Below are 23,922 nucleotides of genomic sequence, written 5' to 3'. Positions count from 1 at the left end.
TGTCTCCAAACGAGTTTTCCTGCTTCTTGGACTCCCCCCCTCAGTTCGGAGAACGGATTAGACACCTTCACCTGCTGTCTTTCCCTGAACTGAGCGCTTCGGTGGGGAGCTGGCTGCTACACGCGGGACCCCTCCGTGGGTCGCGTATTTGCATCGAGTGTGCTTTTGGCTAAGGCTGGTGCCTTTGTTCGTAAAAGGATTACCAGTTCCCCGAGGTGGCATTGTCTCCCTCCCCCCCCCCCCCCCCTTCCGAACTGGTCGGACGTGAAGAGTGAGAGGACAGTGGTCTCTGGAGTGCCATCCTGGGGGCGGTGACCTATGTGCCGAAGAGACGGACCCTCCAAAGGCATGCACGTTTGTGATTGGACATTTGCCGCATAAGGAGCTATAGTTATGCAGCTCCAAAGGCATGCACGTTTGTGATTGGACATTTGCCGCATAAGGAGCTATAGTTGTGCAGCTTCAAAGGCATGCACGTTTGTGATTGGACATTTGCCGCATAAGGAGTTTCCCTGTCTTTGTATTGAAGCGTATTTAAGGAGCAGCAGAGCGTCTGCTCGGGACGGATCGATCGGACTAGATGTCGTTCTGACGATCCTGTCCTCTATGATGTTGTAAATAAACCTCTGTTAAGTTTCCTCAACGTCGGTCTCTCTGCCTCGGCTTCCTGCTGTTCCGGACGTCCCTGGGCCTGCGGTACGACTGTCGCCGCTCAGCTCCACGCTACCCCACGAGTCCGCGTCGGCCAACGTCGCCGCTCGTAACAACTGGTCGACAGCGGTGGGATGGATCCGAATACCAGCTCGTAACAACTGGTGGCAGCGGTGGGATGGATCCGAATACCACTCGTAACAACTGGATGGCAGCGACGGGATTCTGCTCACGACAAGTCGCAACAAGCTCGTGCCAGCATCGGGATCGTCTCCGCCGAGATCATGGCTGCAGGGTGTGGTGAGTGCTTGACTTTTCTTCACTGAGATTTTACCAGGCTTTGTCTCGAAAGGTGGTAATTTTGGGTAACTACTCTACGTTGACCTGTGCATGGGAACGTAGCGTCTTAGTAGTAGTGAAGTTAGCAGCACTTGCAGCAACCATGAATCTGAAGGCACTGAAAAAACCGCTTTTGCTAGAATTAGCTAAAAGTTTGGGTTTGGATGTTCGAGAACAAATGAGAAAGCCAGAGATTATCGAGGCTATTGAGAACCTTGAGGCAGACGACGACGAGCTCTCAGAGTGTCTAGAGCTAATTGAGGAAGAAAAAAATGAGAGGCTGAGGCGCGAAGAGAGGCAGGCTCGGGAGCGAGAACATGCTCTCAAAATGAAAACACTTGATCGTGAAATTCAGGCGATTAAGTCAAGATTTTCGAGATAGACGAGGACATTGTGTCTTTTCTCGTTAAGTTTGAAAAGGTCTGCGAAGATGTTGGTGTTAGCCGAGACCTTTGGTTGGAGAGGCTTGTCACATTGCTGCCGCTCGAAATTGCATGCGTTTTGGAGCGCTTATCCACGGAGGAAGCGCAAGACTTTGATAAGGCCAAAGATGCCTTGTTGCGCCACTTAGGTGTTTCAGGTCTTGCTGACTGCGAAAGTCGGGGCAACAAAGTCAGCGCTGAAGCGCTTGAGTTCAGCGCTTGAGGAGGACGCGCGCTGTAAAGCGCTTGAAGCTGAGAACTGTCGCCAGGCGTTAGAGGCCGAAGCCCGTAGTAAGGCGCTTGAGGACGCCAGGGCACTAGAGAAGGAAGCGCGTCACAGAGCGCGGGAACAAGAAGCACTTCGCGTGGCGCAAGAGGCCGAGGCGTTCCGCAAGGCGCGTGAGGATGAATCGCGTCGAAAAGCGCTAGATGAGGAAGCGCGAGAACAAGAAGCACTTCGTGTGGCGCGAGAGACAGAGGCGCTACGCAAAGCGCGTGAGATTGAAGAGTGTCAAAGGCGCGAAGAGCAGGAGGCCGACTTCGAAGGCCAGAGAAAAAGGGCTATCCACGAAAGCGATAGAACACCCGAAACTGAAGAGACATCTCAGGGCGAGCTGGCTGACTTAGAGAATGTCGGGACTACCGTTAGGTCAGACTCAGAGATACCTAGTAACGGCCCAGAGGACAAGTCAGTTCAGCCGCCTAAAGTGTTGGCAGCGAATGTCGAAGGCAGCGCACTTGAGAGTACTAGTGCCGAGACTATGAGCGCTGCGAGCCGTTCGGTGAGAAAAAGGCGCCGACGCAAACAAAAGGCGAACGCAAAAGAGACCAGTGGCGGTAAGCGTGCTAAGGCGCTAGCCAAACGCGACGACCGCATTCTTCGAGACGCCAAGATAAAGGCTAGGCCTGAAATCCCAAAAAGGCGTGCTAGGACACGTTCCAAGTTGAGAGTCCCGCGGAAATCTAGATCGGACGTGAGGCGCGTCGCGAAAAAACGAATTTCAGTGAAATTCCGATGCCGAAATCTTCGCCTGGTCTTATCCTTTTCACGGCCTAGTCGAGGCAGGAGCACAGCGAGATGTCGCGTACGCAGGAATCGTGACAAAGGCTGTCCCCCACCGTGGCAAAAGGCTGACGGCTTAACCCGGAGGGGCACAATGGGCAAGCGATGCCCTTTGTCAGAATCGAGAGGCCGCGGGTCAAAAGTCACCGCTACTGAGCGCGTCGGACAGGTTTGTTCTTTGTTCATTTGTCGAGACCGGACCCCTCGAAATCTGTGGCATGCGCGTCTCCCCAGAGTTCTTCTGAAAGGGCGCGTTTGGAGACAGCCTGGGATAACCGCAGCATAAAGATGAATTGACATCTTGAAAGAAGTTAGTGTGTTAATGTGTACTAACGAATTGAGGAGTGAAATTTTGTAATTTGTCACTTTCCTCCTCATTGTAGCAGACTTTGAGATGTTTGTTTGGTTATTTGTTTGTTTTGTTAATGTTTCTTTTCATGACCGTTAACGCTATAGTGTAAAGAGCTGTAAATTGTTTTACGGAGATGTAGGCTGAGTTGAAAGCCTCCGTTTTAAGTAGTTTTGTTTCGACAGCTGGAAACATAGCTTTTAGTGCTCGAGTAGAGGAGAGCTGTTCGTAGTCAACGTTACTAGAACAAACTCAGTTTAAAAGCTCCGCCGGAGAGGCGGTCCGCGTGGCGGTCGTGAGAACTAGTGGCGCTGCAGTCACGTCTAGCTCCCGCGGCTGGCGCTTGTGATCTGCGCCGCCGATGTACGAGCGCACGTGGGTTACAGCGTCGTCTGCGCTTTGTTAGCTCGTCATTTTTGCGACTGTTCTTGACCAGGCTTAGCGTCTTGTACGAAGACACGTGGATGATGTACGAAGCATAACGAGGGCGAACAGATTCACAGTGCGGTATGCCGATTTGCTTTGCGCCGGGCTGCAAGAGCGGCTACCGCAACAACGACTCCGCTTCATGACACTTCTTCGGACCTCCAAAAGATCCTACGCCATTCAAGCTTCGCATCGCAAAGATAGAAAGGTTACTGCGAAATGCAAAGTATGTGACGTTCATTTTGAGAGTGACGACATTGTAAAGCACTGTCGTCGTGTCGTTGCGGGACAAGAAGTTTTGATCCCACGTGGAAAGTGGGAACTCGCGCCCGGTGCCGTGCCGCGCTTGTTCCCAGCACTTGCACCCGACATTTCAAAGCTAAAATTTTCGGGGTTTAGGCGCAAATCCCCCCCCCCCCAACACGCACGGCGTCCCGCGAAAGCCCAGTGCCCAGTTTGGAGGAGCCGCCAGAAATAGAACAGCAAAACGAAAGGCCAGGCGATTACCTATATACGCTACCGAGACTGATAGTTGCATCACACTGACATTCGATCAGTTGTCAGCTGTCGCTATGCCTTCAAAGCAGTGGATTTTCGAGAGATTTTACGACGAGGCATCGAACAAGATGTGCGGAATATTTTACACTCACCGGCTCGGGAACGGGCTGCTCAGCGCAAAAATTTGACACGGTACAGAAAAGACGAGGACCAGCGCTGGTCCTCGTATTTTCTGTGTGTACCGTGTCAAATTGTTTGCGCTGAGCAGCTAGTTTAATAATGGAATACCAACTAGCCCAATCCCACACTTTGCTTCGGGAACGGAGACTTTTCTGCAAAAGATAGTTGTAGTTGACGAGCAGTTTAACTGCTCGTCGCGAAACGTGTCGAAAACGTGTCGAAAACGTGTCGAAAACGCGAAACCGTCGCGAAAACGTGTCTTGTAAACATTGCAAAGCATTGGTGATGTTTTTCGAGAAAGTTATTTTCAATAAATTGTAGAAACATGAGTACTGTTTTTCTAGAACGTTTTTGTATCTCGAGTAAGAACGCTTCTTTGTACACTGTAAAGGCTTTGACAAACGTGTTGGGTGTTGTTGGTCTAGATAAGACGGCAGCGGCTAAAATTGTGGTGGTAGTTGTAAAAATTACGCTGAAAACCCTCATTCGCTTAGAAACTCCTATGCTTGGAAGTTAAGCGCAATGTAGACAGCTCAATATTGTTACAGGGTCGTGACGTCGACGAAGGCAGCAGTCAGCAGGTTCGAGATGAAACTCTTTATTTGGCCGAACTTGTGGCCGGGAAACTGAAAGTCAAACTACAGCAATACACTGATAGCGGCGAACAGAGCGTCGACCGTCGTTCAACTGACAAGCGGTCAAGCGCGTCGGCTTTTATGCAGGCGCTATCGAACTTTCCAGCGATATCGCTGGTGGCGGCGTTATCTCTCGACAAAGCTAGAACACTCGCGTGCGGCGCGCAATCTTAACAAAACGGTCTACTACAATCGCGAAGCTTCTCGAACACTACTTCGCGGACAGCGTCGAGCGTTGATAACCGTCCTTGCTGGTCAAAACCCGAATACATCAAAATAAAGCAAGAAGTGGGCGTGGCAATATAGACCAATTATCGATTCTTAGCCAATCAATGAACAACGCACGCGGGCCAATACATACAGACGACCTTATGCATATCCACCTAAGTATCCGCCTAACTAGTACAATAAGAAAGTTGCCGCGCAGTCGGCGCAGTTGCCGCAAGCAACTGCGCGGCGGACCGCAGCGTTATGCCGTGGCAGCAGACGACGCGCCGATAGTGGCGCAAGACGGAACTGCAGCGCCGCTAGTTCTCGCGACCGCCGTTCGGACCACCCTCCTCCGCTGGTGGAGATACGGAGCTTTGAAACTGAGTTTGTTCTAGTAACGTTGGTTCGTAGTGGTTTACAGAGATGAAGGCGGAATGTTAAAAGCCTCTGTTTAACGTACTACTGATCTGTTTTGCGTTACGTGTTAGTATGCGCGTCAGTGTAATTTTAGTTTCTCCTTGTTTTGTGTTAAACGCGTGAGTTTGATTATCAGTTTTATTTTGTATTTAGTTTGCAGCGTTTTGTTTTCTTAATGTAGTACTCATTTGCCAAGTGCAATGAGTAAAAGGGCTTTAGCCGGAGGCTAGGGTTGTGTGCGATTCAGGGAACTTGATGGCATCGGGTACTCTGGCTTGGTATTTAGGTTCATTTTTTTTTGTGACAGGTTTACAATTGCCTTTTTTTTTTTGTTGTTGTTGTGGTCGTGCTTCATCACGACATGTGTTTGTGGGTTTGAGCAGCCTCTTTCAGGTTTGGTTGTTGGAATTGCTGCTGCTATTGTAATTGAGAGCAGGATATTTTGTTTGAAGTAAAAGCCTGGTAGGTCTCAGGGAGAGAGTACGGGCGCTTGCCTGCTTGGCGGTTGTGGTTCTCGCGTGGTTGACACAGGTGCTGTCTTTCGAGAAGGAATGTTGGCCAGCAGAGCGAGAAGCTTTTCTCCGAACTTGGACGACGCTACCAGATGTTCGAGATCACCGGAGGTGGCGGAGGAATGTAGCAGAGCAGCATCGCGGTGTGTACGGCTTCAGCACATCAGCATTGTCTTCATCGACCTCTCCCCACAAAGGTGATTGACCTTTGTACATCGAGGTCTCGGCCTGCCGCCGGGGAAGCTGTTACAAAGCAAATGCGAGGGTCCTGGGCCAGCTGTCTCCAAACGAGTTTTCCTGCTTCTTGGACTCCCCCCCTCAGTTCGGAGAACGGATTAGACACCTTCACCTGCTGTCTTTCCCTGAACTGAGCGCTTTGGTGGGGAGCTGGCTGCTACACGCGGGACCCCTCCGTGGGTCGCGTATTTGCATCGAGTGTGCTTTTGGCTAAGGCTGGTGCCTTTGTTCGTAAAAGGATTACCAGTTCCCGGAGGTGGCATTGTCTCCCTCCCCCCCCCCCTTCCGAACTGGTCGGACGTGAAGAGTGAGAGGACAGTGGTCTCTGGAGTGCCATCCTGGGGGCGGTGACCTATGTGCCGAAGAGACGGACCCTCCAAAGGCATGCACGTTTGTGATTGGACATTTGCCGCATAAGGAGCTATAGTTATGCAGCTCCAAAGGCATGCACGTTTGTGATTGGACATTTGCCGCATAAGGAGCTATAGTTGTGCAGCTTCAAAGGCATGCACGTTTGTGATTGGACATTTGCCGCATAAGGAGTTTCCCTGTCTTTGTATTGAAGCGTATTTAAGGAGCAGCAGAGCGTCTGCTCGGGACGGATCGATCGGACTAGATGTCGTTCTGACGATCCTGTCCTCTATGATGTTGTAAATAAACCTCTGTTAAGTTTCCTCAACGTCGGTCTCTCTGCCTCGGCTTCCTGCTGTTCCGGACGTCCCTGGGCCTGCGGTACGACTGTCGCCGCTCAGCTCCACGCTACCCCACGAGTCCGCGTCGGCCAACGTCGCCGCTCGTAACAACTGGTCGACAGCGGTGGGATGGATCCGAATACCAGCTCGTAACAACTGGTGGCAGCGGTGGGATGGATCCGAATACCACTCGTAACACTGTGCCTACTTTGTCGTACTTTTTTTAATGTACATATTGGCTCTGTTGCCTTCGCTGTCGTAGGAATTTTTTAGTAGCGACATATCACAACAATCGAAAAGCAGCGCTAAGCTGTGTTGTGGGAAAGCAGGTTGAGCACTGGCAGCACAACTTATGCGCGATTGTGTCACAGCAAGAATTCTACAGCTGGCGCATGCAATGAGCGGAGAGTTCTAAGCCACACAGCGGTGCGAATTCATGCCAAGCTCTCTTGTAGTGGCACCAGTATGTCAGTCATAATTTTATATTAGCACTCAGGCTTACATTAAAGAAACAAACACTGCTCCCAAACGCCTGACCGTTAATAATCCAATGACGTTCGCTGAAGCAGCACGTGTTAGTCACCGATTGTTAGCATTGGTGGAAAGCAATTAGTCGACGGTGCTACACAACACTTGAATGACGCTGCTTGACGCTTGGCTATCTTATCACACTGCCGCCACTGATCGGTTGTTTGCAAGCTGAGCTGGCAGCAACGAATCTTTGCGTTGGAGCTTGCTTTCGCAAATCTTTCCTGTTGAGAAACTCGTAGGTTGTGTTCGTCCGCGCATGCTTTTCTCGTTTATCCTGATAATAGTCTTGCTCCATCACTTTGCCACGTCCGACGAGAAACGCAGGGGCACAGTACACAAACACACCCGCCACTCACAGTAGATACCAGACTTTGGCAAACTCTCCTCGTCGTAACCTCACTTAGGAGCAAAGCAAAACACCATGGAACAAACACACACGATGTTTGTTTGCAGTGGTATGTCGCCGCGGGATCCTGTTTCCAGACGAAGCGCACTGCAGTGTTACCGATGTTCGCTACAATCTCTCTTTGCCGGCTCACGGCTCAAAACAAACACACGTGGCACAAATTGTGCATCGTAAGCTCACAATAATATTTCCGGCATGACAGACCACCACACACAATTCGAATTCACTCTGACGAAGGGAGACACACACAGCTGACAGGACTCGGCCCAGTTCGAAGGGAGGGTGGCCATGCTAGGCATATTCTCCGTCGGCGGGGTCACCGGCAACACCGCCACCTTTGCTAAATTGTCTGTCATTTCTTATGACCGAATAAGCTGGCGGCAAAAGTTCGGAATCTGATATTGCGTTGTTCAGCCATGTTTCTGTAACACAAATAACTGAGGGCTGGTGACACCACTGATCTCTACTAGGAGGAGCTGGATGGAGCATCGAGCCAAAGCCATATATACCCTTCGGGAGAGTTTGGCGATTGTTTCATCTCGCCGCTCTCTGAGCTCCGCCCCAGCGCCGCCCTCTTCTCGTGACGTAAACCCTCTCTCCTCAGTGGCGACAGCGTGGCGCGGAGACCGGCACAGCGCCGCCGCGTCGGAGAGACGCCGGCGCGCCGCACTTGAACGATCGCTGAGGAGCGCGCGTAAGTTACGAAGCTCTTGTGCGAAGCCGCGCGTATTCATGGCGACTGCTCCTCGCATTCAAGCGTGAATTTGTTGCGTGCGATGGGCTGCTGTTGCGCGGTTGGCTGTTCAAACAGCAGCGCGCAGGGTTTCCGCCTTTTTAGGCTTCCGAAGGAAAAGAAGCGACGACGCCTTTGGATCAGAAACATCAGACGCAGCAAATGGGCCCTGACCGACTGCTCCCGTGTTATGCGAGGTACATAGTTGAGTATATCGCTTGAATATTGCTGGCGTTGAAAGCAGTGTACCATTAACACAAACTTATTATTCGTTGTGCAAAAAGGCCCTTTCAGGCGATCGAACTTTAAAAATAATTTTATCACGCTGAAAGAAGGAGTTTTATGGTTCGCGTTTCGAACGCTTGAGCAGATTGAAATTTTGCAGCGATCACGCTATAAGTTTGAAGCATGATCTGTTGCGTTTATGTAATTTATCGCGCGTTCTGTGAACGAGCTTGGGATATTACCGTGATGTTGTGAGGGGAAGATTTATTTCGATATCGCAGGTTAGTGCCGCCGCGCGTGTGTTGTACGTTATGTGGTCTGCGTTTCTGTGGCTGTCAGCCTATGGTGTCATTTACCGCTGTGTTGCCGCTTGTGTACATGCTACCAGTTTCACGTTTAATTCGCGCATGTAAATTAATCCGCGCCTCTGTGCTAAGCGAATGTGCCTTGCGCTTTTTAGTCATGCACGTATAGTGCACGATGTCTGTGCTCGTGCAGGAAGCTCTTTATAGCAAGGAGCCTTTATGTGCTCGATGAAATTTCGCGATTAGGAAGTATAGAGCGCGAAGAAGTTGAGCAGAAAACTGATTTTGTAAAGTAAACCAACAGGATGTCCGCTATCAGACTAGCCGAACGAGGTATTGTTTTCATTTAACACGCGCCTACTGAGGGCCCTGCACCTGCTCTGACAAAAACCTTAGATGCCTCAGCAAACGCGAAAATTGACCGCCGGCGTCCGCGGCGTCAACACGAGGGATGTCAAAAGTAAAAAATCATCACGTAATGACGTGATCATATGACCAAAGATTGTGACGTCATCATGACGTCGAATAACGTGACTTCACGCGATGACGTCAGCACATGACCAGATGTGGTGTAGAAAGATTGCAGATTGCAGTGCATCCGATCTTGGAGGCAGTGCAAAACAATGCTAGGTCACAAAGCTTTTGAGCGGGGGGGGGGGGGGGGGGGCGTGAGGAACAATACATCAACTGAAGAAAATGAAGACGCACCAGGAGCGTGGCGTCTAAGTCATGCCCTTCATGACATGCGCGTCATGATTGTCATATTAAATCTTGCTATTTATGTTCGTCAGACAGCCAAGTCGCGCAATACCAATTTTGGTGTATATCAAGCTAGCGAAACGGCCGCCAGCGCACCATAACCGTGGCACGTAAGTTATGCTATACATAACATGCGTGTCATGATTATCATGTTAACACCTGTTATATATGCTCGTCACAGAGTCACATCACGCAACACCAATTTTGGTGTATATCAACCTGACTGAACGGCCGCCATCGCACCGTGAGCGTGGCACGTAAGTCATGCTGTACATTACACGCATGTCATGATATTCACATTAACTCCCGTTATTTATGTTCGTCACAGTCATGTCGCGCACTACCAATTTTGGTGCATATCAAGCAAGCGAAACGGCCGCCAGCGCTCCATGAGCGTGGCCCGTAAATCATGCTGTACATGACACGCGTGTCATGGTTTTCACATTAACTCCCGTTATTTATGTTCGTCACACAGTCATGTCGCGCACTACCAATTTTGGTGTATACCAAGCTAGCAAAAGGGCCGCCAGCGCACCATGAGCGTGGCACGTAAGTCATGTTATACATGACACGTGTCATGATTTCATATTAACTCCCGTTATGTATGTAGCATACAGTCATGTCGCACACTACCAATTTCGGTGTATATCAAGCTAGCGAAACGGCCGCCAGCGCACCATGAGCGTGGCATGTAGGTCATCTTATACATGACACGTGTGTCATGATTTTCGTATTAACTCCCGTTATTTATGTTCGTCACACAGTCATGTCGCACACTACCTATTTTGGTGTATATCAAGCTAGCGAAACGGCCGCCAGCGCACCGTGAGCGTAGCACGTAAGTCATGTTATACATGACATGCGTGTCATGATTTCATATTAACTCCCGTTATGTATGTAGCATACAGTCATGTCGCGCACTACCAATTTCGGTGTATATCAAGCTAGCGAAACGGCCGCCAGCGCACCATGAGCGTGGCATGTAGGTCATCTTATACATGACATGTGTGTCATGATTTTCGTATTAACTCCCGTTATTTATGTTCGTCACACAGTCATGTCGCGCACTACCAATTTTGGTGTACATCAAGCTAGTCAAACGTCCGCCAGCGCACCATGAGCGTGACACGGAAGTCTTGCTGTACATGACATGCCTGTCATGATTTTCATAATAACTCCTGTTATTTATTTCGCCATACACTATTGTCAAGCCATACTAATTTTGGTATATATCAAATTAACGAAACGGCCGCAAGAGCACCAGGACTGTGGCATGTAAATCATGCTGTACATGACATGCATGTCATGATTTTCATGCTAGGACCAATCATTTATGTTTGCCATACAGTCACGTTATGCCATACCAATTTTGGTATACACCCCATGAACGAAACGGCCAGGAGAGAACAAATTCGTAGGCGGCTAGATATATAGATAGACAGATACTGATAGATACGCTCAAGGTCGCAGAAGTTCGCTAAGAAGTGCTTCGCACTAAAAAAAACAATATGGACGCAAACACACAGGTGTTCGTAGCTCGAAAAGTCACCGATGATCACGATACTCCCTCATGCAAATTCTGAGCGCAGCTTTGTGTTGAAGCAACGCGAACTGTGTTTGAATTTCTGGCTATCCGCATTGGAAGATTCGTTACGTATTGCCAAAGAAACTGCCAGTGCTCGAGTGCTACGCACGCCACTCTGTGCATTGCAGGCGTCATCGACATCCCCGTCACGACAAGCGAGAAAGTAGCAGCGTACCCACCAGCCCTGCATGCTCACGAGCTCCGACCGAAGGGCGAGCACGCATGACGGAGGAAGAAAGTGATGTTGGAGGCCAGTGGCTCGTCATATCGACAGAATCCACGTTCGCTGTCTTTCGTCCTCGTTCGCTCTATCGGTTACGCCGACGACGCCGAACAACGCAGGAACAGACGCCTAAGAGCTGCGCTCTAAAAGCACAGCGCGTATCGTAGAACGTCGTGGCTCAAATCGGCGGGCACAACTCAGTTTCACGATGATTTGGACACGTCTAATTCACTCCATATTCTTCATTAAATTTGTATAACAATGTTCTTGCACAATTTCGCTTTCGCAATTTGTTTAGGAGCGCTAGATTTCACGAATGAACAGCGCGTACATAGCTTCAGCCGTGCGCCCGTCGCGCGGAAAGACTATATATGGCGGACGCCGCCGGAGCGGAGGCGTGGCGGTGACGTGAACAGCGTCATCGCCGCGCCGCAACGTCACCGCCCCGCCCATTCGCCAGACTCTCCCCATCGACGGCTCTGCATCGAGCACGCGTGCGTGAAGCCACCGGAAGCCGCCGTTTTTGTCCTGGAAGAGAGCTTTTCTCTTCCTTTTTTAAAGAAATACCTGCCTGTAGCTCAGTAAACTGTACGAATCGACCGGAAAAGTCGTCAGGGAAGACATTTCACGCGTAAGTACCTCAAAGTTGCATTACTTTTTACGCATTTTGTACGTTGCAGCACTCTGCCATATTCGGACGGTGTCGGCACGGTGTCTGTCATCTTTCGTGTAGCGTTCGTCGGCGTTTAAAGTGAGGCGTAATCGCAGAGTTTGAAAAATAAAAAGAAAAACGATCATAACAACAGCTGCCACCCGAGAATATTTGAATTGCGCGACTGAGACGGACAGAAGACGCCAGCTTTCGGGACAAACAGGGGACCTTCCGGTGGCTTCACAAGCGCCCGCCTCGCAGAGCGGGGATGCGCCGTCCAGCCTTTTTAATGGAGGTCAGTGGGTGACACTGCACTAGCCAGTTGAAATCCCAACCTTGTTAAGCAGACTGCGAGCATTTATGTTCAAAAGGGTTAGTTTCCGTTCACTACTGAGTCACTCTGTGCCCCTAGAAACGGTGGCACGAGGAGCCTAAACAAGTGTTTCGCGAACACTGTCCCACGTGTAGTGAACGCTGTCTGCTATCAAGGAATTGTATTGTAATCTGTATTTAGATGCCTGCTTACGGATATCAACCTAATGATTCCACAAGTTTTTGCGGATTTGCCGTACGCGTGCAGAAAAATCTATAATGTATATGTTGTGTATATGTTGGTTCCTTTCAGCTTTCTGGCATTCTTAAGAATTTGAAGCTTGGTTCTGAAGTCCAGCAACTTAAAGATTACAGGGTGCTTCTTTTCACTTCCTCGCGTGCTGAGTCTGTGGCAGCATTCAATGCCATCGCATTGAATTCCAATCTTGCAAGACAAATTTCGTCACAGAAACCAGCAATGTTTCGGAAGTTTCATCCGTTGGTTCATTCAAGCCATAAATAATCAAGTTATTCCTGCGGGATCGATTTTCAAGGTCCTCATTTCTGCGATCAAGTTTGTCGATTGTATCTTTGAGGTTTTCAACCGTTACTTCTAGTTTGTAAACGCGTTGAAGGGCATCATTTACAGTCCAAGACAACATTTCAGTGTTTTCTAGACACTGTTCAAAAGAAGTCATTCTTGAACTGAGCGTACAAAGCTCTTCGCCAATTCGCTTCTGTCTGGCTATCAGTTCTGTGAGCATACTTTCTACCTTTCTATCTGGGCCGGGGTTTAACTCAACATCGCCAGAGAGTTGCAACAAGATTCTCGGGGAATGCAGGAGACAGGAAAAAACATACACAAAGTGCTGAGGGTCTGGCAGCAGCACTTTGGTGATTGCTCCGATAGCATTTAGAAGGATATATTGGGCCTACCTGCAATAAGAAGCACACGTGCTTGCAAGAACCGTCTGCCATGCCGTTGCCAGACCAACTGAAGAGGATTGGCCGTAGCGTCGGCTTTATGTCATTTCGTGTGCATGTCGACGACGTTCCAATGCTGTGCCATGTGCAGTCCGGTGAAGCAAAACCAGGGTCAGTCAAAGAGTGGTGGCATTGCCACCTGCCGGATAGCAGGCTTTACCTAAGGGAGGGTCATCAAAAGCAGAGCGGTTGAGAGGGAAACTTGAAGGTGAAACATAGCTCAGAAAGTATGGACCAGCGATGTTTGCGGCAATCTGCAATAAGAAGCGCACGTGTTTGCAAGAACCGTCTGCCGTGCCGCTTCCAGACCCACTGTTGCGTTTTCTGTGGCTGCGTCACCGCTCCCAGTATTCATGTGGCGCAATATGGATGTGTAGAGCCTGCTGTGTGTGCCAACATTTTTAATGTGTGAGCTTTCGTCTTAATCAGCTGTATAGTACGAGAGCTACATAATAAGGTCGCAGCATCGTTGCAGTGTGCAGGAATAGTATAGGTCCATTAAACGGCATGGGGCAAAGGTACATTCTCTTGACCAAATATCTGGCTTGAAAGAAAGACAAGAAGAGAGCAAAACTTTGGTTTGGGCGAGCTGGTTCATCGTCGGACTTGTTTGGGGCAGCGCTAAAGAACACACGGACAAAGACACATAGTAGACGCCACGGGCGCTACTATGTGTCTTTGTCCGTGTGTTCTTTAGCGCTGCCCCAAACAAGTCCGACAAGAAGAGAATTGCCAATTCCGTGCGAGGAGATGTCGCCTTACCTCGAGCCATATGCACCCACTCGGTAAGCGTCAGGAAGCTTATACGCGACTTTATCCCCAAACTGGAACGAACCCCGAAAATAAATTGAAATCTCTTTGTTCACCACGTGCCATTCCTACCCTTGAGCCCAATAGCCAGCTTCTATAGGTACATTATAGTTTGGAAGACATACGCCGTTTTTATATGGGGAAAAAAAGCACAGCACAAAACGTGCGTAAAAACTGCTGAAACCTCCAACGAGAAGCCCACAAAAAGGAGTTTTATAAATGATAATGAAAAGTGGCACGACTTTCAAAAACGAGAGAAATGAAGGGATGAGCTGGGCAATTATATTCATTCTGCAGAGGTCCGCAAAGATATCCGAAATTTTCTCCAGTGGTGGAAGTCTAGGAACAACGAATGTCCAGTCCTTCACAACGTGCAAGACAGAGTTGCTTTACACGATAAAGAGCTAAGTTATCTTGGTCTTGCATGACAGACGTGCTTTGGTTGATGTGCCCTGGGTTTTTCTTGATCTCTTTTGGCTTTTTCTCATCCCCCTTTGCCCTCTCTTGCTTTTTCCTTTATGTGGCCCTGTTCTTGCAATAAAGCTTCGGTTGATAGTCTGCGCCTGTTTGTGCTTTTCTCTCCTATTGTGTTCCTGTCCGTTTTTTGCGCAATTACATAGTGGATCATTACCAACTCGCCCAACTTACCACTCTTCTCTTCCCACACATGAAGGAGTGTCTCATGACGTACTGTTACTGCCGAATGAAGAGTGGTGACAGCCGAATGTCCTTGTGCAGGATCAAAGTGTGGGACATGAGCTCCATGGAGTGCTCCAAGACATACGTGACAGGTGAGCGCAACTGTGTTTCATGCATTGGGCCACGGTAAGAATCATGCATAGTAAAGCATACAAAGAAAGGAGAGTGGGTCCACAATGGGCTCTGCGCTGTCACCTTTTAATGAAAATCTATTGTCACCTTCACCTGAAGACTTGGTCGTGGTTACCATGGTTACGACCACACTCGGCCATGCCTGGCAGCTGGCCGTCTGGCATTCGTGTGTAAAGCGTAGCTACGGAGCATTCATGCAAGGTGCTGTGGATGGCATCACACCTCATTGTCGGACTAATTCTCAACTAAAGGGAAGCCAAATGTTTATTTTGCAAAGTACCCTGTGGGTAGCCTAGCAACGTTAGTGTCAATTTTATTAGGCTTCGTTGTCTTTTTCGCACCAGCGAGGTGCAAGAAGCTAGGAAACAAATGGGTGTAAACAGTGCACGGATGATGGTGTGTCGGATGGACACCTTGAGCAGGTGACAGCATTGGGAGCTGTCATCCCTGAAGTCCCAAGCAGACTGGGGCTTCAGGTGAAGGCGACTGCAGTGCAAAATTTTCAGCGTTTTTTGCTTCACTCTTGCTGCCTGCTCCAGTGGACCCATTCCTCCGTTCTAGTACGCTTTAGTACCACTGTGTACATTTCACATAGATTCCCAAAAGGCATCATATTGAGCCACTGTGCTTTCTAAGTTTGTGAGAATAATTAACATCTTAGATATGCATTGATCATTCTCATAAGGTTGGTATACATCAGACTTGATGGTAATGCAATCACTTTTCACTGTAGTGAGCACTGTAATGAATTGCCTTTGTGGGCTGGTAATTTAGTAATGTAATGTCATTACTTTCAACCAGCTGTAATTTGTAATGTAACCTAATTATGTTGAAAAGCTTTTAGAAAAGTAATTAGTAGTGCATTTAGGAACAATTTTGCCATCTCCTGTGCACATCCTTGTAGCATGACCATTTACCGTCGCTCGTTTATTCCAAGAACCTCGGAGCACTGAAACCACCTCCCGGCGGCCCCCATCGCCACCACCATTAACTTCTAGGCAGCTGCTGACACTAATATTTCTTCTTGCTTCTCCCCTCTGCAGTGCATTTGGGCACAGAAATACATAAATATATATAGGTAGATGAACAAATGGGTTATGAGGGTTACTTTTATCCCGTTGAAGGTGTACGCCCATTGATACAGCTTGTGCTACCTCTGCAGCAAATTAAATGTTCTTGTTCCATGAGAACAGATTTGTCTGCTGCATCGGTCAATCTTTACTGCGAACAAAACTGTGTAAGCTTTACAGTGGGTAACATCGCGCTTTTACTGGCGCTGCAGCTGTAGGCAGCAAAGCATCTTTGATTTACTACTAACACCACACTCTGCAACCACTGTTTAAACAAATCGGGAAATCCCACCCTATCAGGAGCCCAAATGAACCTCATCGGACGCCTGTGAACCTTACCGTTTCTTATCGTCATCGGACCTTATACCCCTGTCACACTGGACACTTTAATGTCATTCGAATGGAATGACATTCGCATCTAATGACATTATGCGGCTGCTACACAGCATTATTTAATGTCATTAGAATCAAATGACTTGAGAAATCGAATGAGTTCGAAAAACACATTCACCGTCGCAGTCGAACCGAATGAATACCCCAGAGACTAGTTTAAAATGGGGCATTCAGCATTCTCAATTTCACACGCATTCATGCAAGCATGCTATTAATGTTGCTTTTCTTAGGGCATCTGTCATTTTAACGAGAACACGTGTACGGAAGGCTGTCGCAAAATGTTTTTATTCTCCACCTCAGTGGCGTCAGGCACCGGCACTGTCGGCCATAATGTAAACAAACTTTGTGCACGTGCATGTGCCTGTGTGCACGTGCATGTGCAGCGGAGGCATCAGCTCCACAAGTGCACTGCACCCAGGCAGAGACATTTGCTCTCATACGGCTTTGGGAAGACAATTGTGCGCAGTTCCGTTGGAAACTGTTTTCCCGCATGGACGCGTGTGGGACTGCGTTTTGAAAGTGAACAAATGCGGAACGCTCTGGGGTTTTTGTTTGTGTGCTGGCGCCCCGCAAACTGCCTTGGGTGCACCTGTCACTTGGCGTTCTAGAAAACTTCAATAGACGCGACACATTCTTTTTTTTTCGTCACGCCGCGCATGTCTTATGCGAACACACACCGCCTTGTTTTACGTGCAGACTCAACAGGCTGTGTCTTGATTCTTCTTTTATCTCACAATCAAGTCTCTTCTTCTGGCTTAGGCGCATTCCTGGCAACGCCAAGTACAATGCAACTAAACACTACTTGCTGCATCGTCGTTGTTCAGCGGCAGTGCCATGCATGTTGCTTGTGTTCATTCTGTCGGCTGTGGCTACTGGCTAAGCGTCGTCTTGGCTTGTGGTGGCCAGATAGTCTGTGACATAAAATTTTTATGCGTGTTTATTGAGCGAAGCGGCTTCCCATCTGTCTTTTAAAATAAATAACTTCACTTTTCTACCACTCTACATTTACCTCCCTCAACTTTACCGGCCATTTTTTTCTGAATTATCGACATTGACATCATGAAGAAATGACATTAGTTTTTCCCGTGTAGCACCACCACAAACCTAATGGCGTTCATTACACTGAATGACATTCGAACCAAATGACATTAACACCTCCAGTGCGACAGGGGCATTATCTAACGCTATGCGGACACATGTGTCCCTATCTCTCTTCACAAACTTGATGTACTTCGATCTAATTTGTCTGACCTTATACACCAAAGCGTGCAGACGGGCAGTGATGAGAAATTCAGAGTTTCTGTGTGCTTTGTCTGTCTATTTTCAGTCACATTTTTAGTCATAAGTGTTGTGGACCCAAACCTAAAATAAATTGAGAGTTCACAAGGCTGCGATATCAGTTAACCTCAGAACTATGTTGCCGTGCAGTAGTGGCAACAAGAAAAGAGAGACGTGCATAGGACAGAGATTTCCCACTTGTTTATGCTCTGGGGGCATCACCCACCACAAATTTAGGCTGCTTAATCAGAGTCAGCAATGAAAAAACGGTTATTTTCTTTCTCAGTTGGGATCTACAAGTGGATGTCACAGCTGTTCGATATCTTGACTAGAGTAAAACCTCCGTAATTCGTATTCTGTTATTTCGAAATCCTGCTTAATTCAAAGGATTTCTGCGGTCCCGTATTTTGCAATGTAAATTTGAGTGGATAATTTGAAGGGCGGTCAGCACGAGCTTGGTTATTTCGAAAACATTGGGTGCCATGTGCCAATTTCCAATCCCGATTTCACCGTAAATCCGCGGAAACGACTGCCCTTAGAAGCCACAAGGCAATGTAATGTAGTTATACTAATGAGTGACAGGTGAAGCACCCTAGCCTTACTGCTGACAGCGGAAAAAAAAAAAGAAAGAACGGTCTCGTGGTCAGCTGAAATGTACGCCTGCGGAAAAAGACATACTTCACTGCAACACACCAGTGACATGCGGGCAGTATGTCGCATGCTTCTCGCAATGTCAGCGCGTCATGATTTATCCATTCTTTCTGGGAAAATAAATAATAATAAAGGACTGTCTCATGGAATTTGTGATGTATGCGAACCTCTGATTGGCGGTTGCTCCGGCAATTTGCGCACTTGCACTGCTGACAGAATTCTTGCCTGCAACGCCTACTTTGAAAACTCAGAAAACTTCAGTGATGATGTGTTTCAGCCAGAACACATCGCGAATTCCGTCACACTAGCCATTAATAAATTCTTTATTTTATCAGAAAGAATGGGTGAATGGTCTCATCATGACGTGCCGACGCTGCGAGGAGCAGGTGACATGCTGCCCGCGTGTCACCACTGTGTTGCAGTGAAGCAAGTCTCTTCCGCAGGTGCGCATTTCAGCTTTTTTTTTCCCTTGCGCTGGCAGCAGCGAGGCCCGCCGTTTCCTCGGGTAGCAAAATTGGGCCCGGGTATTGCTGGATAACATAACCCTTGGAGATGCAGATGAGCAGGCACAGCGAACGACCACCTCTGATTACTTTCAGTAATTCAAAGTTCCTTACATCCCACTTTTCGTATGTTTCGTTAATTCAAAAACCAACTTAATTTGAAGATGTTTCAGAGTCCCAGTGACTTTGAACTAATGAGGTTTTACTGTATTGTTTTTCTACTGTTTCTACATTTTCATTAGCTTTACTTTATCTTTCGTTTTTAATTTTATTTTTTATTCCAATTTTCATTATTTCTTATCTACACTTGTCTGCATCAGTGCACTTACGTGGTGAAATAAATTCATTCAATTCAATTCTTGTTTGGGGGCATAGCTATTGAAGCCAAAAATTAATGTACGATTTTCCACACCCTTTTTGCTCATTGTGAGGCTTCCAATGCTAATGCTAGTAAATCAACATATCCGGGTTCAACTGAATGCATACCTGCCAACTCTTCAAGTTTGCCTGGACTCTCGCGAATTTCCAGCAGTCCTCCCGATTGTACGGGCACGGCCAAAAGTTTCCCGAAAGACAGTGCGAGCGCCACCGTGAGAAGAAAATCGAAATAACTAATCACATTGGATCTAAAAGTTTCTAATCACATGCAGAACACTTAAGTCACTTTCGCCACAGTGCACCTGTGTCATGCGGAAAAGTGCATTAAGGTTGGCAATAGGGCTACTAGCTGTCATGGAACACTGTTGTCACGATCTGCCCCGGGACCGTGGACGAGGGGGGGCCGAGGCACCCGCGCTCTAGCAAGGACAACCCAAATGCATGGCGGGGTAAACAGCTACAGACTGCTGAGCTGCGCTCGTCAGTGTTTATTATCCACACGCGGCCAAGGTTGCCCGCCGAACCTGGCGAGGTAACGAAACTAAGCTAGGCAGGGCGCCACACGCTCGATACATCCCTCACCCCCAGTTATTGCACACAAAATAAAAAATACAAGTCCCAGACGGTTCAACGTTGGCTTAGTTAGGCGAAAAGCGGTCTGGTGCCCTTCGGCGTCGAGTGCTCCGCCTGGGTACAGGTGTTGAGGGACTAGGTGCGGCGGTTGACAGAAATGGAGGATCGAAAGGTGGGCCAGTTGGCCAGGTGGGCCATTGTTGTTTTTGTTTTGACGTAGTCATATTTGTGTATATATATATATGTCACTTGTTGATAATAAAATCAGTTGGAAGTTTGCGCCCGTCCGTGTCTGTTTCGTCCGTTGTCTGAGAAAATTTTGCGCAAAAAGTGTTGATCATGGAGTACCAACTAGCTCGAACCCACACCTTGTCCAGTTGGTAATTCATTTTCTTCATTCAGCGAACTGGGAGCGCAGAAAAAAACACAAAGTACAAAGCGAGGAACCACATAAGACGAGCGCTCGTCTTATGTGGTTTCTCGCTTCGTCCTTTGTGTTTTTTTCTGCGCTCCCAGTTCGCTGAATGAAGAAAATGACAGAAATGGCACTGAACTTGGCAGTGGCCCAACTAGTGGCACACAACTGGAGGCGCCTGTCCCTTGCGAAGTGGTTATCATCTCACTGGCCGCAACTGTTGCTGCCGTGGATGCAAGCTGAGTCCCACGGTTAGCCCTCACATGGGCAGCATGCCGGTGCCATGTGGTTCCATCCTGCATACGTACGAGCAGAGAGGAGGAGCTTGTAAACTCTACTTGCTGCGCAACCAGCAGGAATGAAGGAGGGAGACAGGAAAGAGCGCAGACTACCAACTGTTTATTCTCAGTTCACGAAGCCAATATATAGGCATGCCACGCTGCGCCATCACGATGCGCACAACACCTTGCAAGCGAGACCACTTGTTCAGCAGACCAAGGTGGGCCAGAACGGAAATTCCTGGCAAATACTAGCACTCCAGTCTCCAGCAACGGCCCAGGACGGCACCCTTTGTCAGCAGCCAGCTTTGCTTCAGCTGCTTGAGGAGCACCGTGGACCAGAGGTCTGTATGCAAAATGTCCAACGGTGTCTTCACCATCCGTCCCAGCAGGAGCTCAGAGGGGGCACGGCCGGTGACATCATAGGGTGTAGTCCGGTATTGGAAGAGTATGCGGTCAACCTGCGTACGGAAATCCCCAGCCTGGCTCTTCTTAAGTTTGTCCTAAATAGTCTGCGCCACCTGCTCAGCTGCACCGTTTGAAGCAGGGTGGTATGGGGGAACCATCATTCGGCGGATTTCGTTCTTTGTCAGCCAGGCCAGATACTCTGTGCTGGTGAAAGTGGCCTCATTATCGGAGACTATGATGTCCGGCAGCCCCTGGGCGGCAAAGACCTGCCGCAGTGCTGCAATGGTCGCACCTGCTGACGGAGTGGTGACAGGTAGACCTTCCACCCACTTTGAAAATGCGTCGACCACCACCAGGAAGTAGTGGCCTTTGAAGGAGCCCTCAAAATCCACGTGAAGGGGAATGGCCATGGGGTGATCTCCACATGATGCGAGGCCCGTTGATGTTCCTGGCAGACTTGGTAGCTCTGCACCATGTGAGCGATGTCCTGGTCCAGTCCAGGCCACCAAACGTGGGACCGGGCCACCATCTTTGTCTTTTCCACACCAGGATGCCCCGCGTGCAGCAACTGCAGGACCCTGGACGGGAGACTTTATGGGATCACCACCCTTGAACCCTAAAGTAGGCAGCCCTGCTCCAGGCTCAGCTCAGCGGCCTTGTGGCTGTAGGGCTGCTGCACCAACTCCTCCCCTCGGGATACTGCCTTCACCACCTGGGACAGGACCGGGGCCCGAATGGTCGCCTGCGACCCAGCAGACCTTGTTACAAAGCAAATGCGAGGGTCCTGGGCCAGCTGTCTCCAAACTAGTTTTCCTGCTTCTTGGACTCCCCCCCCTCATTTCGGAGAACGGATTAGACACCTACACCTGCTGTCTTTTCCCTGAACTGAGCGCTTCGGCGGGAAGCTGGCTGCTACACGCGGGTCCCCTCCGTGGGACGCGTATTTGCATCGAGTGTGCTTTTGGTTAAAGCTGGTGCCTTTGTTCGTAAAAGGATTATCAGTTCCCCGAGGTGGCATTGTCCCCCGCCCCCCCTTTTCTTCCGAACTGGTCGGACGTGGAGAGTGAGAGCGCAGTGGTCCCTGGCGTGCCATCCTGGGGGCGGTGACCTATGTGTCGAAGAGACGGACCCTCCAAAGGCATGCATGCTTGTGATTGGACGTTTGCTAGTTATGCAGCTTCAAAGGCATGCACGTTTGTGATTGGACATTTGCCGATTAAGGAGTTTCCCTATCTTGGGAATGAAGCGTATTTAAGGAGCAGCAGAGCGTCTGCTCGGGACGGATCGATCGGACTAGATGTCGTTCTGACGATCCTGTCCTCTATGATGTTGTAAATAAACGTCTGTTAAGTTTTCCTCAACGCCGGTCTCTCTGCCTCGGCTACCTGCTGTTCTGGACGTCCCTGGGCCTGCGGTACGACCCCTGCCGCTCAGCTCCACGCTACCCCACGAGTCCGCGTCGGCCAACGTCGCCGCTCGTAACAACTGGTTGCAGCGGTGGGATGGATCGAAATACCCACACGTAACAACCTGGAGAGTACCTCCGGGTACGCATGCTCCAGCATGAGCACTTCAGCTGGCAGCAGGCAGCTCTGGCAGTGGCAACCGGCTCAGGGCATCAGCAGGACCCAGGTCTTTTCCCGGATGGTACACCAACTGGTAGCTGTAGGCCGCCAGCTTCAAGGCCCATCGTACCACTCGAGGTGATGCCTGCCCGGGGACCGCCTTGTCTGGCCCAGTAGCCCCAGCAGTGGTTTGTGTTCTGTGACTGCCTCGAACTTTCGGCCCCACAGGTACTGGTGAAAACGCTCGACGCCAAATATGAGGGCGAGGCCTTCTTTGTCCACCTGGCTCTAACACTGCTCTGTGTGAAGGCGACGAGAAGCAAACGACACCGGGCGTTCCTGGCCATCCTTGTCTCGGTGCGCTAGGACGGCTCCTACACTACATGGTGATGCATCTACAGTAAGGACGACAGGCTTGGCTGGATCGAAGTGCACCAGCACCGGTGCCTTGGTGATTAGCTGCTTACTGTGCTGAAACGCCACGTCCTGCTCCTTCTTCCACGCCCAATGCTGACCATCTTGAAGCAGAATGTGCAGTTGCTGTAGATGCGCAGACATGCTGGGCAGGAACCTCCCGTAGAAATTGATGAGACCAAGGTAGCTTTGCAGCTCTTTCTTGTTTCAGGGCTTCGGCGCCTTCAGAACAGCCTCAACTTTGCGGGGTGCCGGAGTCAGGCCGGCCTGGGAGATGACGTGTCCCAAGTATTCTACACTGGGAACCATGAACACGCACTTTTCCCGCTTGACCTTGAGACCAACATCCTGAAGTCGGGCCAGAACGTTGTGCAGATTCTGCATGTGGTCTCTGTCGTCAATACCGGTGACGATGATGTCGTCCAAGTACACTGCCGCATGCCTCATGCCCCTGAAGAGGTTGTCCGCCTCTCTCTGAAAGATGGCCGGTGCCGAGGCCACGCTGAATGGTAAACACGTATACTGGAAAAGCCCCATAGTTGTCGATATGGTGACATACTTCCGTGAGGTCTCCTGGAGCACCAGCTGCTGGTAAGCGTCTCTGAGGTCGAGCTTCGTGAACTTCTGTCCACCAGACAAAGCCGACCAGAGATCTTCAATCCGAGGCAGTGTGTACTTTTCCCCGCAGATTCTGACACTACCGTCTCGCTTGGGGACTGGAACGATGGGAGCGGCCCACTCCACAGTCTTGACTGGTACCAGGATACCTTCTCGCTGTAACCCTTGCAGCTCCTGGGTGACCCCGTCCTTCAGTGCGAACGGCAGTGGGCAAGGCTTGAAAAACCGAGGCCGGACTCCCTCGGGTACATGGATGCCAGCAGTCGTCCTGGCGAATGTGCCCATCCCTGGCTGGAACAGTGACTGGAAATTTGTTAGAAGGCTCGGGATTTCTTGTACGGCATGTAGGGCTGCTTCCTGGCCTTCTGGCAGCCGAACACCCAGTGCGCAA

At 49.5% G+C, this 23,922-nt stretch overlaps 1 protein-coding gene across 2 annotated transcripts in view; it reads left to right on the top strand.

Moving 5' to 3' along the window:
* LOC119402467 (methylosome protein 50) overlaps positions 1–23,922 on the top strand; it is a 191,424-nt gene that overhangs the window by 65,164 nt on the left and 102,338 nt on the right. For both annotated transcript variants that reach the window (XM_049418656.1, XM_037669624.2), the window contains exon 4: positions 14,895–14,947. In XM_049418656.1, coding sequence (XP_049274613.1) covers positions 14,895–14,947 — 53 coding nt within the window. The remainder of the gene's footprint in view (positions 1–14,894; positions 14,948–23,922) is intronic.

This window comes from Rhipicephalus sanguineus, chromosome 8 (assembly GCF_013339695.2).
Source record: "Rhipicephalus sanguineus isolate Rsan-2018 chromosome 8, BIME_Rsan_1.4, whole genome shotgun sequence".
Taxonomy (NCBI): Eukaryota; Metazoa; Arthropoda; class Arachnida; order Ixodida; family Ixodidae; genus Rhipicephalus; species Rhipicephalus sanguineus.
Note: the sequence above shows the minus strand (reverse complement) of the source record. Positions and strands in the feature narration are given on the sequence as shown.